General features: G+C 42.2%; 1 protein-coding gene and 1 long non-coding RNA gene across 5 annotated transcripts; both read left to right on the forward strand.

The window, feature by feature from the left end:
- Nucleotides 1-2,278: 2,278 nt before the first annotated feature.
- Nucleotides 2,279-11,390, forward strand: LOC110494290 (MAP kinase-activated protein kinase 2). 3 transcript variants are annotated; one of them, XM_036950376.2, is made up of 11 exons: nucleotides 2,387-2,576; nucleotides 2,844-3,306; nucleotides 7,094-7,233; nucleotides 7,568-7,632; nucleotides 7,745-7,824; nucleotides 7,980-8,106; nucleotides 8,279-8,354; nucleotides 8,680-8,804; nucleotides 9,011-9,096; nucleotides 9,183-9,263; nucleotides 10,820-11,390. In XM_036950376.2, the coding sequence occupies exons 2-11, from the start codon at nucleotides 3,031-3,033 to the stop codon at nucleotides 11,027-11,029; spliced, it is 1,266 nt and encodes a 421-aa protein (XP_036806271.1). In that variant the 5' UTR covers nucleotides 2,387-2,576; nucleotides 2,844-3,030; the 3' UTR covers nucleotides 11,030-11,390. The 3 variants fall into 3 exon arrangements, with proteins under 3 accessions (XP_090061834.1, XP_036806271.1, XP_021424911.1); XM_021569236.3 differs by having other exon boundaries at nucleotides 2,390-2,576; nucleotides 2,855-3,306; XM_090205708.1 differs by having other exon boundaries at nucleotides 2,279-3,306.
- A 6,244-nt stretch (nucleotides 11,391-17,634) lies between these two features.
- Nucleotides 17,635-21,972, forward strand: LOC110494291 (uncharacterized). 2 transcript variants are annotated; one of them, XR_016487975.1, is made up of 5 exons: nucleotides 17,635-18,143; nucleotides 20,528-20,613; nucleotides 20,831-21,381; nucleotides 21,516-21,703; nucleotides 21,820-21,972. It is a non-coding gene; the product is annotated as an uncharacterized LOC110494291 (long non-coding RNA). The 2 variants fall into 2 exon arrangements; XR_016487974.1 differs by having other exon boundaries at nucleotides 17,643-18,143; nucleotides 21,516-21,646.
- The last annotated feature ends 826 nt before the right edge of the window (nucleotides 21,973-22,798 follow it).

Here is a 22,798-nt window from a genome sequence, read left to right on the forward strand (position 1 = left end):
AAACTGTTGCATATACCCTGACTCTGCATGCAATGAACACAAGAGAAGTGACACAATTTCACCTGGTTAATATTGCCTGCTAACCTGGATTTATTTGAGCTAAATATGCAGGTTTAAAAATATATACTTCTGTGTATTGATTTTAAGAAAGGCATTGGTGTTTCTGGTTAAGTACACATTGGAGCAACGACAATCCTTTTTCGCGAATGCACACTGCATCGATTATATGCTACGCAGGACACGCGTAGTTATAACTAGCGATTATGAATGATTAAGTTTAATGCTAGCTAGCAACTTACCTTGGCTTCTTACTGCATTCGCGTAACAGGCGGGCTCCTCGTGAGGCAGGAGGTTAGAGCGTTGGACTAGTTAACCGTAAGGTTGCAAGATTGAATCCCTGAGCTGACAAGGTAAAAATCTGTCATTCTGCCCCTGAACAAGGCAGTTAACCCACCATTCCTAGGCCGTCATTGAAAATAAGAATGTGTTCTTAACTGACTTGCCTAGATAAATAAAGATTAAATAAAGGTGTAAAAAAAAAAAAAAAAAAAAAAAAAAAAAAAAATCGGCGTCCAAAATTACCGATTTCCGATTGTTATGAAAACTTGAAATCAGCCCTAATTAAATCGGCCATTCTGATTAATTGGTCGACCTCTAGTGTAGATTGCTGAGGATTTTTTGTTATTTAATCAGTTTTAGAATAAGGCTGTAACGTAACAAAATGTGGAAAAAGGAGAGGGGTCTAAATACTCTCCGAATGCACTGTATACATTTGGTATTTGGTATTTTTATTAGAATCCCCATTAGCTGTTACAAAAACAGCAGCCACTCTTAATGGGGTCCACACAAAACATGAAACATAATACAGAACATTATTAGACAAGAACAGCTCAAGGACAGAACTACATACATTTTTAAAAGGGCACATGTGGCCTACATATCAATGTATACACACACTATCTAGGTCAAATAGGAGAGAGGCGTTGTGCCGTGAGGTGTTGCTTTATCTGTTTTTTGAAACCAAGTTTGCTGTTTATTTGAGCAATATGAGATGGAAGGATGTTCCATGCAATAAGGGCTCTATATAATACTGTATATTTTCTTGAATTTGTTCTGGATTTGGGGACTATGAGAAGACCCCTGGTGGCATGTCTGGTGGGATAAGTGTGTGTGTCAGAGCTGTGTGTAAGTTGATTATGCAACCAATTTGGGATTTTCAACACATTAATGTTTCTTATAAGAAGAAGTGATGCAGTCAGTCTCTCCTCAACTCTTAGCCAAGAGAGACTGGCATGCATAGTATTTATATCATCCCTCTGATTACAATGAAGAGCAGAACGTGCCGCTCTGTTTTGGGCCAGCTGCAGCTTAACTAGGTCTTTCCTCGCCGCACTGGACCACACGACTGGACATTAATAAAGATTAGTCAAAACTAGAACCTGCAGAACTTGCTTTTTGGAGGTTGGTGTCAAAAAAATATAGATATTGATAGATATAAAAGTAAAACTAGGCCCTCAAAATAAGACCTTATGAAATACGTATGATATTGTGTTCAATAATATATATATATATATATATATATATATAACTTTAACATATTTATTGATAAGTCCATTGCACAGAATATTTCTGGTAACTCTGCAATTCACTCGAAAGGCAAGGCACTCTTTGGAAATATCTGAATAAGGTTTAACACTAAGCAGTGTGTTAATTTAACACTGGTTCCAGTGTGTATATGGTCCCACTCTTTCAGTGTTGATATAACACTGGAGAATGTGCTGTGAGATGTGTGCCTCTCACGAATTTCTGAGACCATGTAATATAGAGTAAATGTCCAGTCAGAGGTGTATCTTTTTAGATGAGTAGTTTTTAATGAACGTCTCTCAATAATTTCCTGAAGATAAAGCAGTACATTATGTCATGCAGTTACAATGTCTAATACCACAAAGACTACTTCTGTGACTGACCAGCATTTTTAGTCCTATTCAACTTTTTGTTAAAACAAAAATCTTTGCCACATCCTACACACTGGTTGAATCAACGCTGTTTCAAAAGTACTTTGAACCAATGTGGAATAGGGCTCCCGAGTGGTTTAGTGGTCTAAGGCACTGCATCTCAGTGCTAAAGGTGTCATACATACCCTGTTAAATTCCAGGCTGTGTCACAACTGGCTGTGATTGGGAGTCCCATAGGGAGGTGCACAATTGGCCCAGCGTCAATAGAATTTGTTCTTAACTGACTTGCCTAGTTAAAATGGGCAATGAATTTATGTTTGTGCCCAGTGGGATGCCCTACTGGCCGCCCGTCTTTGCGTGTGGCGGCTCCTTTAAGAGTTGAGGGCCGTGTGAATAAACTTGAGCCGTGCTGCGCTGACGTAAGGGGAGTTGAAGAGTTTTGTGTAGCCCCAGATAAGGGCACAGGAGAGGAAAATAACGGAGAGGAAAATAACGGGAAGAATAATAACTTAGAGGATAGGGAACTAGACCGAGGACTGTTATCTTTTTAAAAATTTGGCCGCTGATTTTACAGGAAATGTAATGCGCATTTTGGTCAATTCCTACTAAACTGGACATCAGGTACAAATGTATTTGCTGTTGCACATTTAACGTTACCTGTGTTCCATTTATTTTAATACAAACTCAAATTTAGCATAATTGATTGTTAACTATACCACAAATTAGAATGTTCTTTTAGAGTGAAGTTCAAAATGCTTCATATAACTAACTATTCTAGATATGCAATGCAAAAACGTCTTATTCGGTCAATGTGCCAATATTATTATAGGGTAGCTATTCCTCGAAAGAAATAAGCCTACTGTGGAATAATTCGCCTATTTTTGCTAGATAATTGAAAGTAAAATCGAGAAAGGAATCTGAAAAATTGCCATTTCGTCTCGGAGCTGGGGGGAGAAAGGGAACGTGAGGCTGCTGCTGGACATTGGACGGGGAGGGGACACCACTGCATCTCTCTCTCTCTCTGTCTGTTTCCGTGGAGAGCAGGGGGGTGGGATTGAACCGCAAGAAACACATCATGCAACACAATGGTAACGGAGAAGAGAGGCAGTCAGCCAACCAATCCGAGCCTCAGCTCCAGGGGACGCCGAGTGGAAGCATTCTACACATCCCAGGCAGGGACACCCTTAGCGACCCCACACTCTTCCAACTGCCTGCCCAGTCAAAACTGGAGTTCAAACGCAACGCAGTCACAGAGGACTACAAAATAACAACTCAAGTACTAGGACTGGGTATCAGTGGGAAGGTGATGGAATGCTACTGCAAGAAGACAGGGGAGAAGTGTGCCCTGAAGGTAGTGTGTGTGTGTGTGTGTGTGTGTTCCATTTCACTTGCTTTGTTAATGTAAAAATATGTTTCACATGCCAATAAAGCACCTTGAATTTAATTTGAGCAAGAGAGCGAGAGAGACCATCAGTCACCAGACCCAAGTGGCACCAAGTATTTGAGGTCTTGCGTGCTTTCTTTTCTTATCCTCTGATGTAAATTAAAGGGAACTTGAGGATGTATTTACAATAGTGATGATAAGAGGGAGAATAGTCATCAATTATTCACTACTCCTCCATCTTAGACAGTCGTTTCCTAGATCTCTCATCCTTCTTTGCGGTTTGATACCAGGGGCGACAGGTAGCCTAGCAGTTAAGAGCATTGGGATAGTAACCAAAAGGTTGCTGGATCAAATAATCTGCCGTTCTGCCCATGAGCAAAGCAGTTAACCAACCCCCCTACAACAGCGGCTCCCTGCGCACCGATGACATGGATGTTGATTAAGGCAGCCCCTCGCACATTTTGGCATTCAGTTTTACAGCTCACTTTCCCCAATGGGATCACTCCTTCATTTGGAATGACTTAATTTGTCTGATGTGGGGTGGGGTGTTGTATGAAGGAGGACATATATCCACATTATAATGCTAAAAACTGATTGACATATTGACATATTTTGGCATGGTTACAGTATACAGCATGCATCTGGTGTGCAGAGGTTACAGAGGTTGTCACTTACTGTCACATTCTGTCCCACTTCTTCCCTCTGCTACATTTACTGTATCAACAAACAAGAGGATATAGAGAGTCAGAGAGAGAGTGTGTTTCTTTGACTGGTGCTTGTTCCTCTTGTAAAGAGGTCCACTTAAGCACTAATAACACCAATAGATAACTGTCTCTCTGTGAGCCAGGTTTGGGGAGGAGCCACCAGCGGTAAAAGTGCAGCGCTTTAAGCTAACTCGACTCCTGTCCAGACAGACAGTGGATGAGTCTGGGAAGAGATAGTGATGTACTGTGTGGGACCGTGTCTTACACAGAGGGTAGGTTGTTAGTGCCAGTAGTCATTGTCATGTTGTATGGACAATGACATGCTCTGTCTGGACTGATTCTATGTTCCATCTAGAGAGGATCTACTCTGGTGTGCAGGCTTTTGTTCCAACCGAGCTCTCACATACCTGATTCAACTCAAATCTGGTGTGTGTTCGTGCTGGGCTGGAACAAAAGCCTGCACAGAATGCAACCCACCTGGACCAGATGTTCCCCATCCCTTTCCTTAAGTTATGCCTTGGCATGTGCTCTAAGTTCTATCTATCCTTTCTGGACATAGGGGGATCTGTGGTCACCCACTGGGTACAGACGGGTTAAATCAACGTTGTTTCCACGTCATTTTAATGAAATGACGTTGAACCAATGCGGAATAGACATTGAATTGACATCTGTGCCCAGTGGGGAATGTTTTTCTTCTGTTCTTTGAAGTCCAACCACTGGAATAGTGAGCAACTTGGAAACAGTGCTAGGTCAACAGGTTATGCAAATTCAAAACCAGAATAATGGGTCACCAGAAGTATTCTTGAGAAAACAATAACAGAAAGCCTATGGATATGTTTTCAATGGAACAGTCTCAACCTCCAAAATAGGTCCATATTCTTTTTGTCCAGGTAGACTAAAGATAGATCAATGAAATGTGTTGAGTATGATCAGTTGTATACATTCTTTCATAAGTGTGCTCTTCAAGTATTTGTGGACAATGTTTTCAGCAGAGTATTAGGTTACTCCTCTATAAACAGTTTAATCTCAACCTGCCCTCTCCTCCCTGTCCCACCATGCACTGCATCCTGTCACAGACAGAAGATAAGCTAGTTTATCTGGCTGTGGTGTCTGGGGATCCCTCCCACCCTTACATCCAATCACATTGCAAGGTTGTTATTACTGGTACACTTTGAAGGCAGAGTTTGAATGCACTAATAAAAGGCAGCATTCATTTTAAAAGCTCTAGAGGGAATCGTCCTGGCAAGCAAATTAATATGAATGAAGGGTCCAGATTTTATTTGTAATGATAGATTCACTTACGTGAGAATATGAAGAGACTCTGTGTGTGTGCGTGAGAGAGAGAGAAAGTATCAAAGATAGGTGAGAGAGAGATGTGGGACTAAGATTCAGGGATTTTAACCTGATTAAGGCTGTTATTATACCCTTGATCAATTCCTCCAAGACCTGTGAGTGGTTATAGACAACATGGACACATGCACTCAAAAACACACTCACACAGGATAGACAGTACCAGTCAAAACATTTGGACACACCTACTTATTCCAGGGTTTCTTTATTTTGTACTATTTTCTACATTATAGAATAATAGTGAAGATATCAAACTTATGAAATAACACATATGGAATCATGTAGTAACCAAAAAAGTGTTAAGCAAACAAATCCACATTTATTTTATTTTTGAGATTCTTCAAAGTAGCCACCCTCTGCCTTGATGACAGCTTTGCACACTCTTGGCATTCTCTCAACCAGCTTCATGAGCAATGCTTTTCCAACAGTCTTGAAGGAGTTCCCAAATATGCTGAGAACTTGTTGGCTGCTTTTCCTTCACACTGCAGTCCAACTCATCCCAAACCATCTCAATTGGGTTGAGGTCGGGGGATTGTGGAGGCCAGGTCATCTAATGCAGTACTCCATCACTCTCCTTCTTGGTCAACTAGTCCTTACACAGCCTGGGAGGTGTGTTGGGTCATTGTCCTGTTGAGAAACAAATGATAGTCCCACTAAGCGCAAACCAGATGGGATGGCGTATCGCTGCAGAATACTGTGGCAGCCATGCTGGTTAAGTGTGCCTTGAATTCTGAATAAATCACTGACAGTGCCACTAGCAAAGCACCCCCACACCATCACACCTCCTCCTCCATGCTTCACGGTGGGAACCACACGTGGAGATCATCCGTTCACCTACTCTGTGTCCTCACAAAGACACGGCTGTTGGAACCAAAAATCTCAAATTTGGTCTCATCAGACCAAATGACAGATTTCCACCGGTCCAATGTCCATTGCTCGTGTTTCTTGTCCCAAGCAAGTGTCTTCTTATTATTGGTGTCCTTTAGTAGTGGTTTCTTTGCAGCAATTCGACCATGAAGGCCTGATTCACGCAGTCTCCTCTGAACAGTTGTCTGTAACTTGAACTCTGAATCATTTAGTTGGGCTGCAATCTGAGGCTGGTAACTCTAATGACCTTATCCTCTGCAGCAAAGGTAAATCTGGGTCTTCCTTTCCTCTGGCGGTCCTCATGAGAGCCAGTTTCATCATAGCGCTTGATGCTTTTTGTAAATGCACTTGAAGAAACTTTCAAAGTTCTTGAAATGTTCCGTATTCACTGGCCTTCATGTCTTAAGGTAATGATGGACTGTTGTTTCTCTTTGCTTATTTTAGCTGTTCTTGCCATAATATAGACTTGGTCTTTACCAAATAGCTATCTTCTGTATACCGACCCTACCTTGTCACAGCAAGATATTTTGATTTGTTTAACACTTTTTTGGATACTACATGATTCCATATGTGTTATTTCATAGTTTTGACGTCTTCACTATTATTCTATAATGTGGAAAATATTTAAAAATTAAGAAAAACCCTGGAATGAGTAGGTGTGTCCAAAATTTTGACTGATACTGTACATGTTGCATAGATGCCTACGTTCCACTACAGATGCATGCTGCATCCATCATCATACCTAGTCATAGTAAATGTCCTTCCGAAACATGCCCATTGTTCTCTCTCTTCGTCTCTGTTTCTATACCCACCCTTCTTCTCTGTGGGGGCAGATTCTGTATGATTGTCCTAAGGCGCGGCGGGAGGTAGAGCTGCATTGGAGAGTGTCGGGGGGCCCATACATCGTTCACATCCTCAGCCTTTATGAGAACATGCACCAGGGGAAGAAATGCCTGCTTATCATCATGGAGTGGTGAGGACCATAGAGACTACATAGACCAGAATGCATTTGTGTAATGAATCCTCTTAGCTTTTCTAGCATGTCAGACTTTAAAATTTAATTTAATTAAAAAAAAATTCCTGGTTAGGTCACGTGGTCAGGAAAAACTCCTGGCCAAATGAAAGTTGACATAAACATCAAATATGTCCCAGTTCTCTTTCTTGGTCATTATGCTTAGAATTAGTTGATTGGGCTCAGTAATTGCCTGGTAATTACTAAGGGACAAGGCTGTTCTTGTTTAATTGATGGCTTTGTTCTCTTGTTGAGAAGCTCTGATCTGTCTCTCGTGTTGTTGTTCCTGGCTCAGTATGGAAGGAGGGGAGCTGTTCAGTCACATTCAGGCCAGAGGGGACCAGGCGTTCACAGAGAGAGGTGAGTTATGATGGGGAACTGTGTTGTATTATTTACAGTGCTCAATTATTTACAGTGACCCTATAGCTGTGCGCATTTTGTTAATCAGATTCATGTCATGGCTTTTAATCAGAGGCTGCGGAGATCATGAGGGACATAGGCACGGCCATCGAGTACCTCCACCACATGGACATAGCTCACAGAGATGTCAAGGTGGGACTCTACTCCTAGACACACATTTACATCATTTTATTTTTCACCTGACACTCGCTGACAGGCATGTATTTACCTCTGGTGGTTTTAGTGATGTACTTATTGCTTTCTTTTTTACACCTCCCTCCCTCCCTCCACACACACACACACAACAGCCTGAAAATCTGCTGTACACCACCAAGGAGACCAATTGCGTTCTGAAACTAACTGACTTTGGCTTTGCCAAGGAGACCACCCTCCACAACTCCCTCCAGACACCCTGTTACACCCCCTACTATGTTGGTGAGTGTTGGGTCTGTTACACCAGTAGTGGTGTAGTATACTATCCGGATGTGAATGGTGTGTAGGCTATAAAGTATTATGGTTGACTTTTACCCATCATATTGTCCCTGTCTGTCTGCCTGACTGGTTGTCTCTTGGTGTCTTGGTCTCTGTCTCAATGTCTGTCTATCAGCCCCCGAGGTGCTTGGTCCAGAGAAGTATGACAAGTCGTGTGACATGTGGTCTCTGGGCGTGATCATGTACATCCTGTGAGTACCTAGTGTGTCTGTGTGCTATAAGTGTGTCAGTGAGTGTGTCTGTAAGTGTGTCTGTTTGTGTGTGAGAATCAAGTCACAGGCCTCTCATTCACTCTCACTCCCCCTACTGTTCACCCCTGGGCCTCATTTACACCCTCATTTCTCTCTACTACCTCTCTTTTAACACTAAGCTTCTCATGGTCCACTTGCTTTCCCCCTCTCCTTATCTCCCTCCTTGTATATAGTATGAATGACTGTTCAATGAGTGTCCAGTTGGAGTGCATACAGTAGCTGTAGTTGCTCTATTCTCATGTTGAAGAGTGTGCTGTGTCCCCAGGCTATGTGGGTTCCCTCCATTCTACTCTAACACTGGCCAGGCAATCTCTCCAGGGATGAAGCAGAGGATCAGGATGGGCCAGTACAAGTTCCCCAACCCTGAGTGGGCGGAAGTGTCTGAGGAAGGTCAGACTAGAGACAGAAAACTGGGGGTGGTCTATAGTAGAGGGAGATGCTTCACTGCAAGACAAACTATGTTCTGCTAAGTTCCAAATATTTGACAGATTTTTCTACGGTTGTGATTTGTAGGTCCTTTGATAAGCATCTTGACTAGTTTACCTGATCATGTTTTATTTACTATGCTTGTTGACCTATGACCTTTACCTCTGTAGCCAAACAGCTGATCAACCAGCTGCTGAAGACAGACCCTAACGAGAGGATGACCATCGGGCACTTCATGAACCACCCTTGGATCAATGTGAGTATTACTACTGCATGTCTGAGTGCTGTGGATAATATGACTCTCATTTACACTGTGTGTGTGTGTGTGTGTTGACATTACAGCAGTCGATGGTGGTCCCTCCGACTCCTCTGCACACGTCCCGTGTTCTGACAGAGGACAGAGAACTGTGGGACGATGTCAAGGTGAGACTAGAGAACTGTAAAATACGGACACTGTGGTAATAAGAAAAACTGCATATCAATGGGCCAATTTAATCTAAAACTAAGAAGCCATTAGGGGGTGGTAAACACTATATTTACAAGACCCACACTGCACCTTCAGAAAGTATTCACACCCCTTGACTTTTTCCACATTTTGTGTTAAACTGAATTTTAAATGGGTTACATTTCGATTTTGTGTCACTGCATACACACAATACCTCCTAATTTCAAAGTGGATTTAATGTTTAGACATTTTTACAAATTCATTTAAAATGAAAATAACTACTCAAGCCTTTATGGCAAGCCTAAATATGCTCAGGAATAAACAAGTCACAAAACAAGTTGCATGGACTCACTCTGTGTGCAATAATAGTGTTTAACATCGTTTTAGAATGACTCGTCTCTGTACTCCACACATACAATTATCTGTAATGTCCCTCAGTCGAGCAGTCAATTTTAAACACAGATTTAACCACAAAGACCAGAGTGGTTTTCCAATGTCTCGCAAATATGGTCACCTATTGGTAGATGGGTAAAAAAAACTAACAATGAATATCCCTTCGAGCATGGTGAATTTATTAATTAAACTTTGGATGGTGTATCAATACACCCAGTCACTACAAAGAGGCATCCTTCCTAACTCAGTTGCCAGAGAGTCAGGCAGAGTTTTATGGCTGTGATAGAAAACTTAGGATGGATCAACAACATTGTAGTTACTCCACAATACTAACCTAAATGACGGAGTGAAAAGAAAGCCTGTACAAATATTCCAAAACATGCATCCGGTTTGGAATAAGGCACGAAAGTAAAACTGCAACAAATGTGGCAAAGAAATTAACTTTATGTTCTGAATACAACGTTTTATGTTTGGAGCAAATCCAACACAACACTGATTACCACTTCATATTTTCAAGCATGAGGTTGACTGCATCATGGTATGGGTATGCTTGTCATCGGCAAAGGACTAGGATGAAAATAAATGAAAACGGAGCAAAGCACAGGCTAAATCCTAGAGGAAAACCTGGGTCAGTCTGCTGGGAGACAAATTCATCTTACAACAGGACAATAACCTAAAACACAAGGCCAAATATACACTGGAGTTGCTTACCAAGACGACATTGAATGTTCCTGAGTGGCCTAGTTACAGTGGACTTAAAATCGTCTTGAAAATGGCTGTCTAGCAATGATCAACAACCAACTTGACAGAGCTTGAATCATTTTTAAAAGAATGTGCAAATATTGTACAATCCAGGTGTTCAAACCTCTTAAAGCTGTAATCGTTACCAAAGGTGATTCTAACATGACTCCGGGATGTGAATACTTATGTACAGTAAATTAGATATTTCTGTATTTAACTTTCAATAAATTTGCAAAGATTTCTAAAAACATGTTTTCACTGTCATTACCGTATCTGGTATTGTGTTTGGAAGGGTGAAAAAAATATTTAATTTGAATTCAGGCTGTAACACAAAATGTGGAATAAGTCAAAGGGTATGCATCATTTCTGAAAGCACTGTATCTGTACTGTCTGCCTACAGGAAGAGATGACCAGTGCCCTGGCCACCATGCGTGTAGACTATGACCAGGTGAAGATCAAAGACCTGGACACGTCCAACAACCCGCTGCTCAATAAGAGACGCAATAGACCTGGTGCTGGGCAGGCTGAGGGAGAGGGGGGAGGAGGGGGAGGTGGTGGGGGAGGAGGGGGTGAAGGAGTAGTCGGAGCAATGGTTTGTAACAGCCAGTGAGAGTTTGAGGAGGGGGTGTTATATTAAGGACATTATTTGGACCAATATTCACCAGGGCCCTGATCACAAGTTGTTTCTGGAATTAATCAGATCTTGTGGTCAGGAAAACTATTCTCGTTATTGGTCAAAATAAGTGTTTAATTGGACCACACCAAGATTGAGATGGCAGCAATTTGCCCTCTGTTGGTAGTAATCAGAAAGATAAGGCTTTTCTCTGTCCTTTACTTGTTCTGTCACCAGCTCATACGAGATTCCAGCTCAGTTAATCAGACTGATCTATAATATAATTGCTTTTGTTTTGTAGATGTCATGTTTATTTACTGCTATTATTTTCATGAAATAAATGTTTGTTTCTAAGGAAGTTTGTGTTACTTTGTTTGGGTCTGAATGTGTCATGTATGAAGATGTGGTCTCACATGGAGTACAGTACCTCCCCTTCCTCATGCACATTTCTGTATGTGTATGCATGACTGTTTAAGTGACTGATGCGTGTGAGAGAGAAAAACTGTTGTATTTTGTAGTTAATTTGAAATGACCAACTTTTCAAATACTTGAAGTAGTCGAATATAGAGAATCAATTAAAAGGTAACTATTTCCTTTGATATTCAAATACAGGTCTCAGAAAAGTTAAAAAAATAAAAAATAAACTTTTTTTGATGAAGAACCAAAAACTAGAAGTTAGTTTAGTCTAAATATAATTAGCACATGGTTTGGAGGGCTTTCAGATAGGAATCTTAATAGCCTAGAATTAAATACTTAATGATTGAATTTTTTTTTTTTTACATGATGAACATTAACATTTACCAATCAAAAGAATGAAAGTAATACAAATATCAAGCTAAACAGACTGTTTAGTTTCCAGAATTTTTTTACATCATGCATTACATCACTCTTTACATCACCGTCATAGCCTATGGTTCTTCACCGATCATTTTAGATCTTGGTTAATCATTTAAGATGGCAATTGATGAACATCAGGGTCTCAAATGTTTTGTCAGTCATTGAGCAACAGCGAGGCCTGAACATTCTTCCAGCGATCTAACTAATTGATTAGATTAGTTTAGAAAAATGTATGTTATTTATCTTTGTGTAGTATAAGATTAATCAATGTACATGCAAACATAGCTATTAAACATAGCTATTAAAAGAATTCTAAAAAATAAACCTGCAATACAGCATGCTGGGAAATATGATGGGCATGGTTTTGGTTCAAAGGGATATGTATGAGTTTCAGGCCCCTGTATATTAGGGAAAACTAGGCCCTCAAAATAAGGCCTTGTGAAATACGTATGGTATTATCCTAAATAAAAGTGATGTTACGTTTGATACTGGAGCTCTGAGGCATGCTTCGAAATTGCTAAGCAGCTTACTTCGAAGCAGTGTACCGATTCATGTATCAGAAGTACGTAAACAATGACGGCCAAAGCTTTGTTTGATCACATGCTTTTTCAAACCATGTATTGCAAAATCCCACTAAATCACCGTAGTTCCGGTGCTTTCTTACAGTGCCTTGTGAAAGTATTCGGCCCCCTTGAACTTTGTGACCTTTTGCCACATTTCAGGCTTCAAACATAAAGATATAAAACTGTATTTTTTTGTGAAGAATCAACAACAAGTGGGACACAATCATGAAGTGGAACGACATTTATTGGATATTTCAAACCTTTTTAACAAATCAAAAACTGAAAAATTGGGCGTGCAAAATTATTCAGCCCCCTTAAGTTAATATTTTGTAGAGCCACCTTTTGCTGCGATTACAGCTGTATGTCGCTTGGGGTGTCTCTATCAGTTTTGCACATCGAGAGACTGACATTTTTTCCCATTCCTCCTTGCAAAACAGCTCGAACTCAGTGAGGTTGGATGGAGAGCATTTGTGAACAGCAGTTTTCAGTTCTTTCCACAGATTCTCGATTGGATTCAGGTCTGGACTTTGACTTGGCCATTCTAACACCTGGATATGTTTCTTTTTGAACCATTCCATTGTGGATTTTGCTTTATGTTTTGGATCATTGTCTTGTTGGAAGACAAATCTCCGTCCCAGTCTCAGGTCTTTTGCAGACTCCATCAGGTTTTCTTCCAGAATGGTCCTGTATTTGGCTCCATCCATCTTCCCATCAATTTTAACCATCTTCCCTGTCCCTGCTGAAGAAAAGCAGACCCAAACCATGATGCTGCCACCACCATGTTTGACAGTGGGGATGGTGTGTTCAGGGTGATGAGCTGTGTTGCTTTTACGCCAAACATAACGTTTTGCATTGTTGCCAAAAAGTTCAATTTTGGTTTCATCTGACCAGAGCACCTTCTTCCACATGTTTGGTGTGTCTCCCAGGTGGCTTGTGGCAAACTTTAAACAACACTTTTTATGGATATCTTTAAGAAATGGCTTTCTTGCCACTCTTCCATAAAGGCCAGATTTGTGCAATATACGACTGATTGTTGTCCTATGGACAGAGTCTCCCACCTCAGCTGTAGATCTCTGCAGTTCATCCAGAGTGATCATGGGCCTCTTGGCTGCATCTCTGATCAGTCTTCTCCTTGTATGAGCTGAAAGTTTAGAGGGACGGCCAGGTCTTGGTAGATTTGCAGTGGTCTGATACTCCTTCCATTTCAATATTATCGCTTGCACAGTGCTCCTTGGGATGTTTAAAGCTTGGGAAATCTTTTTGTATCCAAATCCGGCTTTAAACTTCTTCACAACAGTATCTCGGACCTGCCTGGTGTGTTCCTTGTTCTTCATGATGCTCTCTGCGCTTTTAACGGACCTCTGAGACTATCACAGTGCAGGTGCATTTATACGGAGACTTGATTACACACAGGTGGATTGTATTTATCATCATTAGTCATTTAGGCCAACATTGGATCATTCAGAGATCCTCACTGAACTTCTGGAGAGAGTTTGCTGCACTGAAAGTAAAGGGGCTGAATAATTTTGCACGCCCAATTTTTCAGTTTTTGATTTGTTAAAAAAGTTTGAAATATCCAATAAATGTCGTTCCACTTCATGATTGTGTCCCACTTGTTGTTGATTCTTCACAAAAAAATACAGTTTTATATCTTTCTGTTTGAAGCCTGAAATGTGGCAAAAGGTCGCAAAGTTAAAGAGGGCCGAATACTTTCGCAAGGCACTGTATATTCCAAGCTGCTTTCAAACATGACCTCCACTGGACACTGTAGTTACAAATCTAGTTAGGATTTTGTAGCAAATGTTTCATTAGGTCGAGTAGGGAACATTCAGGGACGTAAGGGCATGGAAGACATAGAAGACACCATTTGTTTTGAAACCACACTTTTTTCACAGTTGAAATAATTTATTTAGTATTGAATAAGTTTGTCTTAAGCAACCTAAATAAATCCACAGATTATGTTTTTGAAAAAATAGTCAACTTGAAGGCAAACATGTGAACCTGCTATTCCAGTTGATTGAGGGCTACTACAGCCAACAACTTACTGCTGCGGCAGTAAAAAATTAAATATATACACAGTTGAAGTCGGAAGTTTACATACACCTTAACCAAACACATTTAAACTCAGTATCACAATTCCTGACATTTAATCCTAGTACAAATTCCCTGTTTTAGGTCAGTTAGGATCACCACTTTATTTTAAGAATGTGAAATGTCAGAGTAATAGTAGAGAGAATTATTTATTTCAGCTTATATTTCTTTCATCACATTCCCAGTGAGTCAGAAGTTTACATACACTCAATTTGTATTTGGTAGCATTGCCTTTAAATTGTTTAACTTGGGTCAAATGTTTTGGGTAGCCTTCCACCAGCTTCCCACAATAAGTGGTCCATTCATTTGGTCCATTCCTTCTGACAGAGCTGGTGTAACCGAGTCAGGTTTGTAGGCCTCCTTGCTCACACACACTTTTTCAGTTCTGCCCACAAATGTTCTATGGGACTGAGGTCAGGGCTTTGTGATGGCCACTCCAATGTCTTGACTTTGTTGTCCTTAAGCCATTCTGCCACAACTTTGGAAGTATGCTTGGGGTCATTGTCCATTTGGAAAACCCATTTGCGTCCAAGCTTTAACTTTCTGACGGATGTCTTGAGATGTTGCTTCAATATATCCACATAATTTTCCTACCCCATGATGCCATCTATTTTGTGAAGTGCACCAGCCCCTCCTGCAGCAAAGCACCCCCACTACATGATGCTGCCAGTCCCGTGCGTCATGGTTGGGATGGTGTTCTTAAGCTTGCAAGCCTCCCCCTTTTTCCTCCAAACATAATGGTCATTATGGCCAAACTGTTCTATTTTTGTTTCATCAGACCAGAGGACATTTCTCCAAAAAGTATGATCTTTGTCCTCATGTGCAGTTGCAAACCATAGTCTGGCTTTATGGCGGTTTTGGAGCAGTGGCTTCTTCCTTGCTAAGTGGCCTTTCAAGTTATGTCGATATAGGACTAGTGTACCTGTTTCCTCCAGCATCATCACAAGGTCCTTCGCTGTTCTTCTGGGATTGAGTTGCACTTTTCCGAAGTACGTTCATCTCTAGGAGACAGAACGAGTCTCCTTCCTGAGTGGTATGACGGCTGCGTGGTCCCATGGTGTTTATACTTGCGTACTATTGTTTGTACAGATGAATGTGGTACCTTCAGCCGTTTGTAATGGCATTTATGCGACGATAGTCCGTACATAGTCCGTACATAAGCGGGACTTACCGTCAGGCTTAGGAAGGAGAATACACAGGGAACTCCAAGAGCTGTTACTGGGTTTTGCCATTTCATTCTGTAATAAATAAGCTACCTCACTTTTCATTACATCCCTTTTCTTAGCGTTAACCCGGTACGGTTGCTGACGTATACGAGCAGTGTTCCCCACATCCACGTCATGTTCCAAGATGAACGTGTGACTTGGAACATCCTGAAACACATTGAGAACTATTTATTAATAGGATAAGATCAATAGTTTGATCATTATCCAAATGTTCCATTTGAGAGGGTAACTTTTTCAGCATGGAGATGGCAGGCTGGACCAGCTTACCCGAGGAGCTGTCTGGAGAGTCACGCATATAATATGCTTTCAGCATGTTAACATGACACACACCTGAAGAACGCCTACGAACCGGGGTCTTCATCACATAATTGGTGTCACAGTTTCTTTTCCACAAGATTTGGCCCAGAAAAACGTGCCAAAGGGCGCAGTGGTCTAGGGTACTGCATCTCTGTGCCACCAGAAACTATGGGTTCGCGTCCAGGCTATGTCGCAGCCAGCCGCGATCGGGAGGTCCGTGGGGCGACGCACAATTGGCATAGAATCGTCCGGGTTAGGGAGGGTTTGGCCGGTAGAGATATCATTGTCTCATCGCGCACTAGCAACTCCTGTGGCGGGCCGGGCGCAGTGCACGCTAACCAGGTCGCCAGGTGCACTGTGTTTCCTCCGACACATTTTTGCAGCTGGCTTCCGGGTTGGATGTGCAGCTGTGTTAAGCAGTGCGGCTTGGTTGGGCTGTGTTTCGGAGGACGCATGGCTTTCGACCTTCGTCTCTCCCGAGCCTGTACGGGAGTTGTAGCGATGAGACAAGATAGTAACTACTAACAATTGGATACCATGAAATTGTGGAGAAAATGGGGTATAATAATAAAATGTAAAAAAAAATAAAAAATACGTTCCAACAGATGAGCCAGGGATGGGAACCAAAACCAAAACTTGATCCCCTTGTGCAAAAGAATGGCCAACATGTACATCTTTGTCATGTAATTTCATGTGTTTGAGACGAAGAGAGAGACTTTTGTGCCAACGCACATGCAGCGCTCAGTCTCTCCCGCATCTTTTCTGACATAATCCAACACATTTTTAGGGGCGCTACTGGGTGTAGGAGATAGTTTTGAAGGAGCACATCCTTTTAGCGGACCCCATGGGGTGTGTTCAAACACAAGGTCAGCAGGGCTGAAGCATAACGACTCTTGTATTGTTTCCCTGATAGCAAATAAGACAAAGGGCACCCCCCCATCCCAATCGGTACTGGTATCCATGCAATACTTGCGTAGAGTCGACTTAAGCGTCTGATGCCAGCATTCAAGGGCCCATGGAGACCTGACGGGAAATACACAGTCTTTAACACATTTGAGAACAGTTTTGACATAAATGTTGTTCCTTGATCAGTTTGGATTACTTTAGGGAGTCAAAACATAGAAGAACTTCGCTAGTGCCTTCACCACAGTCTTAGCCGTTATAGTATGGAGAGGGATAGCCTCTGGGTATCGAGTAGCACAGCACATTGTTAGTTAGAACTGGTTACCCGACCTAGTTTTTGGCAACAGACCTTCACAATCAATTATCACTCATTCAAATGGTTCCCCCACCACAGGAATCGGGCAGAGTGGCGCACAAGAAACTGTTTGAGTCGCTTTCCCAGTGAGTTGACATACATGACATGTTTTACAAAATTGGACAATGTCAGACTTCAAACCTGGCCAGAAAAAAAATTATGAAGGACTTCGTGATCCCCAAATGTCTGGACCACACCTGGTCATGGAGGAGTGACAGCCCCTGCTATCAGAACGGTGTAGGAACAACCACTTGAACCACTTCACTCCAGTTACTGACTGTTATGAGCTGCCCATTTACGCATCAAAACTCCTGCTTCCATAAAGTAGGCGGTCTCCCTAGTTTTAGCTTCCTCAATGGAAATTACCGAAGCAAAACACTTGCACTGGTGTCTCCCTTTTGACATTCAATCACCTTCTCGGGGGTGACAGACAAAAGAATGTAACGTAATTGGGGCGCGATTTTGCGTTCCCATGCCTTAGTTGTTTTTACGGGGGTAAAAACCGTCAGCCTTGCAGAAGGAATACTAGATGCATTGTCTGCTACCTCAACATTCTCAAAACTGGAACTACACAATTCCACCACATCTCCCAGCTTGCGAGATTGTGCCCTCGTTAACACAAGCAGGAAAAACATGGGAAAATGCTTGAACCAATTTATCATCTGCAGTTTTGATTTCTGGGTTGTCTACTACTTCTAACACAGGAGTTACGTTACCACCAGCGATATTGTTCCCTAGTAGCAATGGGACTCCTTTAACAGGCAGTGTTGACACTACACCAACACGGAAACGTCCTAATACCAAGTCTGACACTAAGTGGACCCAGTGTAATGGTACAGGTATGTTTCTTTTGTCTCTATACATGCGAGCAACAATAGGTTTCAGGGGACCGGGTAAAAGCGTCAGTAATGATTACTGACTGCACAGTCCTGGTGTCTTGTAAGATTTGATCTGCTTGTTCTTCAGTTAAGGAAACAACCAGCAGAGATAAAACAGCATAGATAGGATCCGGTTTCCCAAATGCTGAATCATTAACTCGGTTCGAAGGACGAGCCAAAGACGGTAATAAACCCACGCTTTTTAACTTAGGGGATGGTGACAGGGATTGTTTCGGTTTATTTAGCAAAACTGTGCAGTCCGCAATCACGTGACCCTTTTGGTGACATCATGCGAAGGCTAGGGTCGTTGTAGAAAAAACAACAACCCGAACGAGGCACCTTAGGCTTTCAAAATGAGGCACACCAGTTTACTCATCTGCCAACACTGCTGCCTGGGCCAATGTCGCCACTTTCTGTTCATTTCAATGAACTACTACTCTCAGGCAGGTTGCTTTTAAAATACTCCAACAGCATCAACTTCCAAAGGTGTTAGCGTAACGGGCCGAACACCAGCGATTGAACAGATTTTTTGTCCCTAGCAAACTCAAAAGTACAGTGAGAGGGTTTGTGGTTCCTGAAGCGCTGCCTTTAAGCTTCAGGCACCAACTCATAAGCCCGCAACACGGTTGTTTTAACTATATCGTACTGTAAACTTGTCTTCCAGGGAGAAAGCGGGTACTACTTCCTGGGCTTTTCCAGACAATTTACATTGCAACAGGAGCGGCCAAACCTCGAGTGGCCACATGCTCAAAGCAGAGAAATTGGAATCAACTTCCGAAATGGAAGGACTAACGCAATATTTTTACTCACTTCAAAGTAGGCTTGATGATGGGTAGGTTGTGGAGTTGTCGGATCCTCACCTCCTTGTCGGCTTATATGGCCATTTTCCTAATTTCTAAATCAAACTCCAGCTGGATAAACACGCTCTTTATATTTTAGCTCCATTTCCAAACAGGCCAGCACCACCTTTAGCCTAGCGGTCCCGTCTGAACAACCCGAAGCAGAAGATAAAGGGTTGAATCGGGGCAATGTAGAAGGGGTACGAGCAACCCCTTCCTCCGCCTTGGCATCGGAAGGTCTATCCGCCTCCCTCATATTTCAACAAGAAAATTCATTTTCTCACTAAACCCCCCCTGACTAGCACCAACAGCTCAGCTTTTAGCTTTTCGGGCTTCCTCAGGGACAAAGAGTCCATAATAATCAGCTATAGCGCAAAGGTCTACTTTACAAAACCCCACCAACCGAGGGAGCTTCAATAAAATGGGAGATGGCTGAGGCAGTCATGGTACACAGCAGCCTAGTGAACACATGTAAATTAAGTCACCCAAACTCACAACCAAACCTCAGTCTCCAATCACAGAGATCAGAGCAGCGGGGTCCTGTGGATTTAATAATCCCGGATGAGCCCCCCATTATGTTACATACGCCCCCTGGGTGAAGGGAACGCAACACCCTGCTACAACTCAACTCCCCGTGGAGTGAAAAAGGTATGTGATTGTAGGTACAGGGGAAGGACAACAGAGACAGAATTTTTTTTACCATTTACAGTGAATTTATTATTCCTAACACAGAAATGTGGGGAAAAGGGGCTGGACAGAACCAAAGAAAATAAAGTAAAAGTTAAATAGTCCCCTCTCCTACCTACCCACTACTTACCTAATATTTTAGCACCTCCTGGCGAGCTAACCAAAATACAGGGGGTGGTCCGCCCAGGTCTTGCCTAGTGTGCATAGACAGTAAATACTACAGCTTATGTATGCCCGCAGGCCTCTTGCCTAAACACTCCAAAGGTGCATTCCCCTTCCCCCCCAGGAACAAATAAAACAGAATAATTACTAACTGAAAGTGAACAATTTCAATAATCAAAAACATTAGGCCCTATTGGCATACACACACAGGAGTAGCAGCTACAAAATACTTCAACAAAACTTTCACAGACTAACAACCAACACAGGACATCAAAGAAGCTCTCTCCTCCTGACCAAGGATCACTGGCTTTTATCCAGCTGTAGAAGGAATTGATAATTGAAGACAGGTGTTTCCCCTGACGAGAGGGAGGGTTCAGAGCGCCAATCATCGATGGGGCCGACCAATCAGCTGCTTGAAGAATACAAGATTCCATTTCCTGAAATACACACACATATACATACAAACCCACAACAACACAGAAACTGGGGAACGTAACATAGTTTTCTTATGTCTTACCAGTCACCATGAGCTTGCATGTTCCTTAAAAAACAATAGGCTTTGTTGTAAAGGGTGTGGATGTTTTTCTTTTGTAAATTACTGATGACTCATTTTAACCACACTTAATTCTCTAATCTCTTTCTCCTTTAATATACCAGAGAGCTGAGTTGCTATGGGAACAGGAACTGTATGTTCCATTTTGTTACTCTGCATCTGCCCCTACTGCCACACCTTCCCTGCAAATGTAAGTGACATGCTCCAAGTTCTCCCCTTATCAAACACAATCCTATAAGCCTGTTTCAACCCTGATGGTCAAAGCAACAAAACTGTTTATGGAACAGCTTTTAGGGGAATATTAACCATTCCGCTATTAAAAAGGCTTTGGCCAATAGCATGGCTCTGAAAACATATTTGTTCTGGTCCTTGATGGCATCCCACACTGGCTGTGTGTGTTTGTGCAGGACTGCCAGGTGAGCCTGAACTTTGCAGCTGAGGCAGAGAGGTTCTGTGCAGCCTTGGAGAGACAGATCCAACAAGCCCCAGATTTGAAAAGCAACACACACACACGTCACATCACATTTACAATATAATTAGTTCTCTCAGCTTCAGGCAGGCCAGTCCTCTTCTCTTTCTCCCCTCATCTCCTCTTCCCCGATCTCGCTGTCTCACTTGCTGTCTCTCTTCCTCTCCCTCTCTTTCTCAAACAGAGCTAGTGGGCAGACTCAGCTGCACCGTACTGACAGTGTGGACTCTGCCTCAGGCTGTTTGTGTGAACAGGAACAGAGCAGATCTGGGATCAGCACTCCATATCCAGATGTGTCAGAACGAGAAATATATAGGCCAACATCAGCACACTGGAGCTCAGACAGACCCAGATAATTCACTATTAGATACATTTTATGATGCTGCATTAGAATGGAAGAAAATATAAATGGCTGTCTGACTGATTTAATCTTGTCTCTTCTCCAGACAGTAGTCCCAGGTGGGAGTGGGCCCAGAGCAAGGCCTCAGTGTGAGTACAGCACCTGCACCACTATTGTGGTGATACTTATGATTATTATGATACTGCATTATGATCACATTTATATCTCTGTTATATCACAGTTATCAATGTTATTGTATTGTAACATCCTCATCTGTGTGCAGTCTAGTGAGCTGGACCCTGCTCTGAGGAAGCTGCTCAGGAAGGCGGGGCTAAACGAGGAGGATATGAAGGACAGACACACCCTCCTCCTAGAGGGGCACACCCTGAGATGATCAGAAAGAGCTTTCGATCAGTGAGAGAATATGACTGTGGCATGTCAATGACAGTTGTAGACCATTTCCAATACATGGTGAATTTGATGTGTGGTTAGTACAATGGTGTCTGTGTGCACGTATGATAGGTGGGCTCACCTTCTGCTGTAGTCTGAACTAATCTGTATCTCTCTCTATTTCATCTCATCCACAGTCTGTGACGCAGTGGTGACCTGTCATTCAGGGCAGAGCCCCACCTGTTAAGCTTTTTGTTGCCTGTTTTTCATGTTATTTTGGCATTAATACATGTCACACATGTTTACAAACAATGTAAAATAATCATTAAGTTAATAAAGCTACAAACAAACTTGGTCTCTTTTTTGCTTTCTTGTGTAAAGCAGCTCCAAAATGCAGGTGTTTCAGCCTGGCTCTGTGCTTTCTGTGATGGTGGGGCAACCAGCGGAAAATATAGAGCTTAGGGGTTGGTTATGTTCTCTAGTTGCGCCGTGATTGGCTCACTCATGGGGACACGTCACCGCAAAAATCTACGAGTAGAGCTCAAATTCAAGCCCCTTGGGTGCTGCTATAGAGTTACATTAGAAGTGCCCATCCAAGAAGGCTCAAGGTCATTGGCCACAGATAAAATGATGTCAAATCACATATCTACAGTAGCTTTGATTGGACTGATCATGTCAACATCATACTTTCAAAATCTTAGCTAGCAGTCACCATCATGAATCAAGTCAACAATATACTGGACAATTATTTCCAATCCGTGCCACATGAAGAGAAATTATACGTAAAACGTATCGGTGCTCTTCGACCATTGGACATAAACCTTACACTAGTCGGAAATCGCAAATTCAACAATGAAGGGTTTGCAAGGAATCAGAGGCTAACTGCAAGCATTACAAAGCAATCACTAGCCTGCTATTCAGTGGAGTGGGTGTGTGGTCCAAGTCTGGGTTTAAGGGTCTCTTTTCCAAGCTTAAAAGGACAAACATTACAACATTGACCATGCCGTTAATGCAGCATGATGTCTGCTGCGCTCAAATCAACTGGGAACTGAGAAATCTCAGACTTCAGTGAGTTCAAAACAACTGGTTTCTCTGGGAAAAAACTAGCTCCGACTGGGAAAATACGTTTTGAACGGTCATCCAACTCGGAATTGCAAGTCAGGAACTCAGGCCTCT

Source organism: Oncorhynchus mykiss, chromosome 17 (assembly GCF_057628025.1).
Source record: "Oncorhynchus mykiss isolate SJ-2025 chromosome 17, ASM5762802v1, whole genome shotgun sequence".
NCBI lineage: Eukaryota > Metazoa > Chordata > Actinopteri > Salmoniformes > Salmonidae > Oncorhynchus > Oncorhynchus mykiss.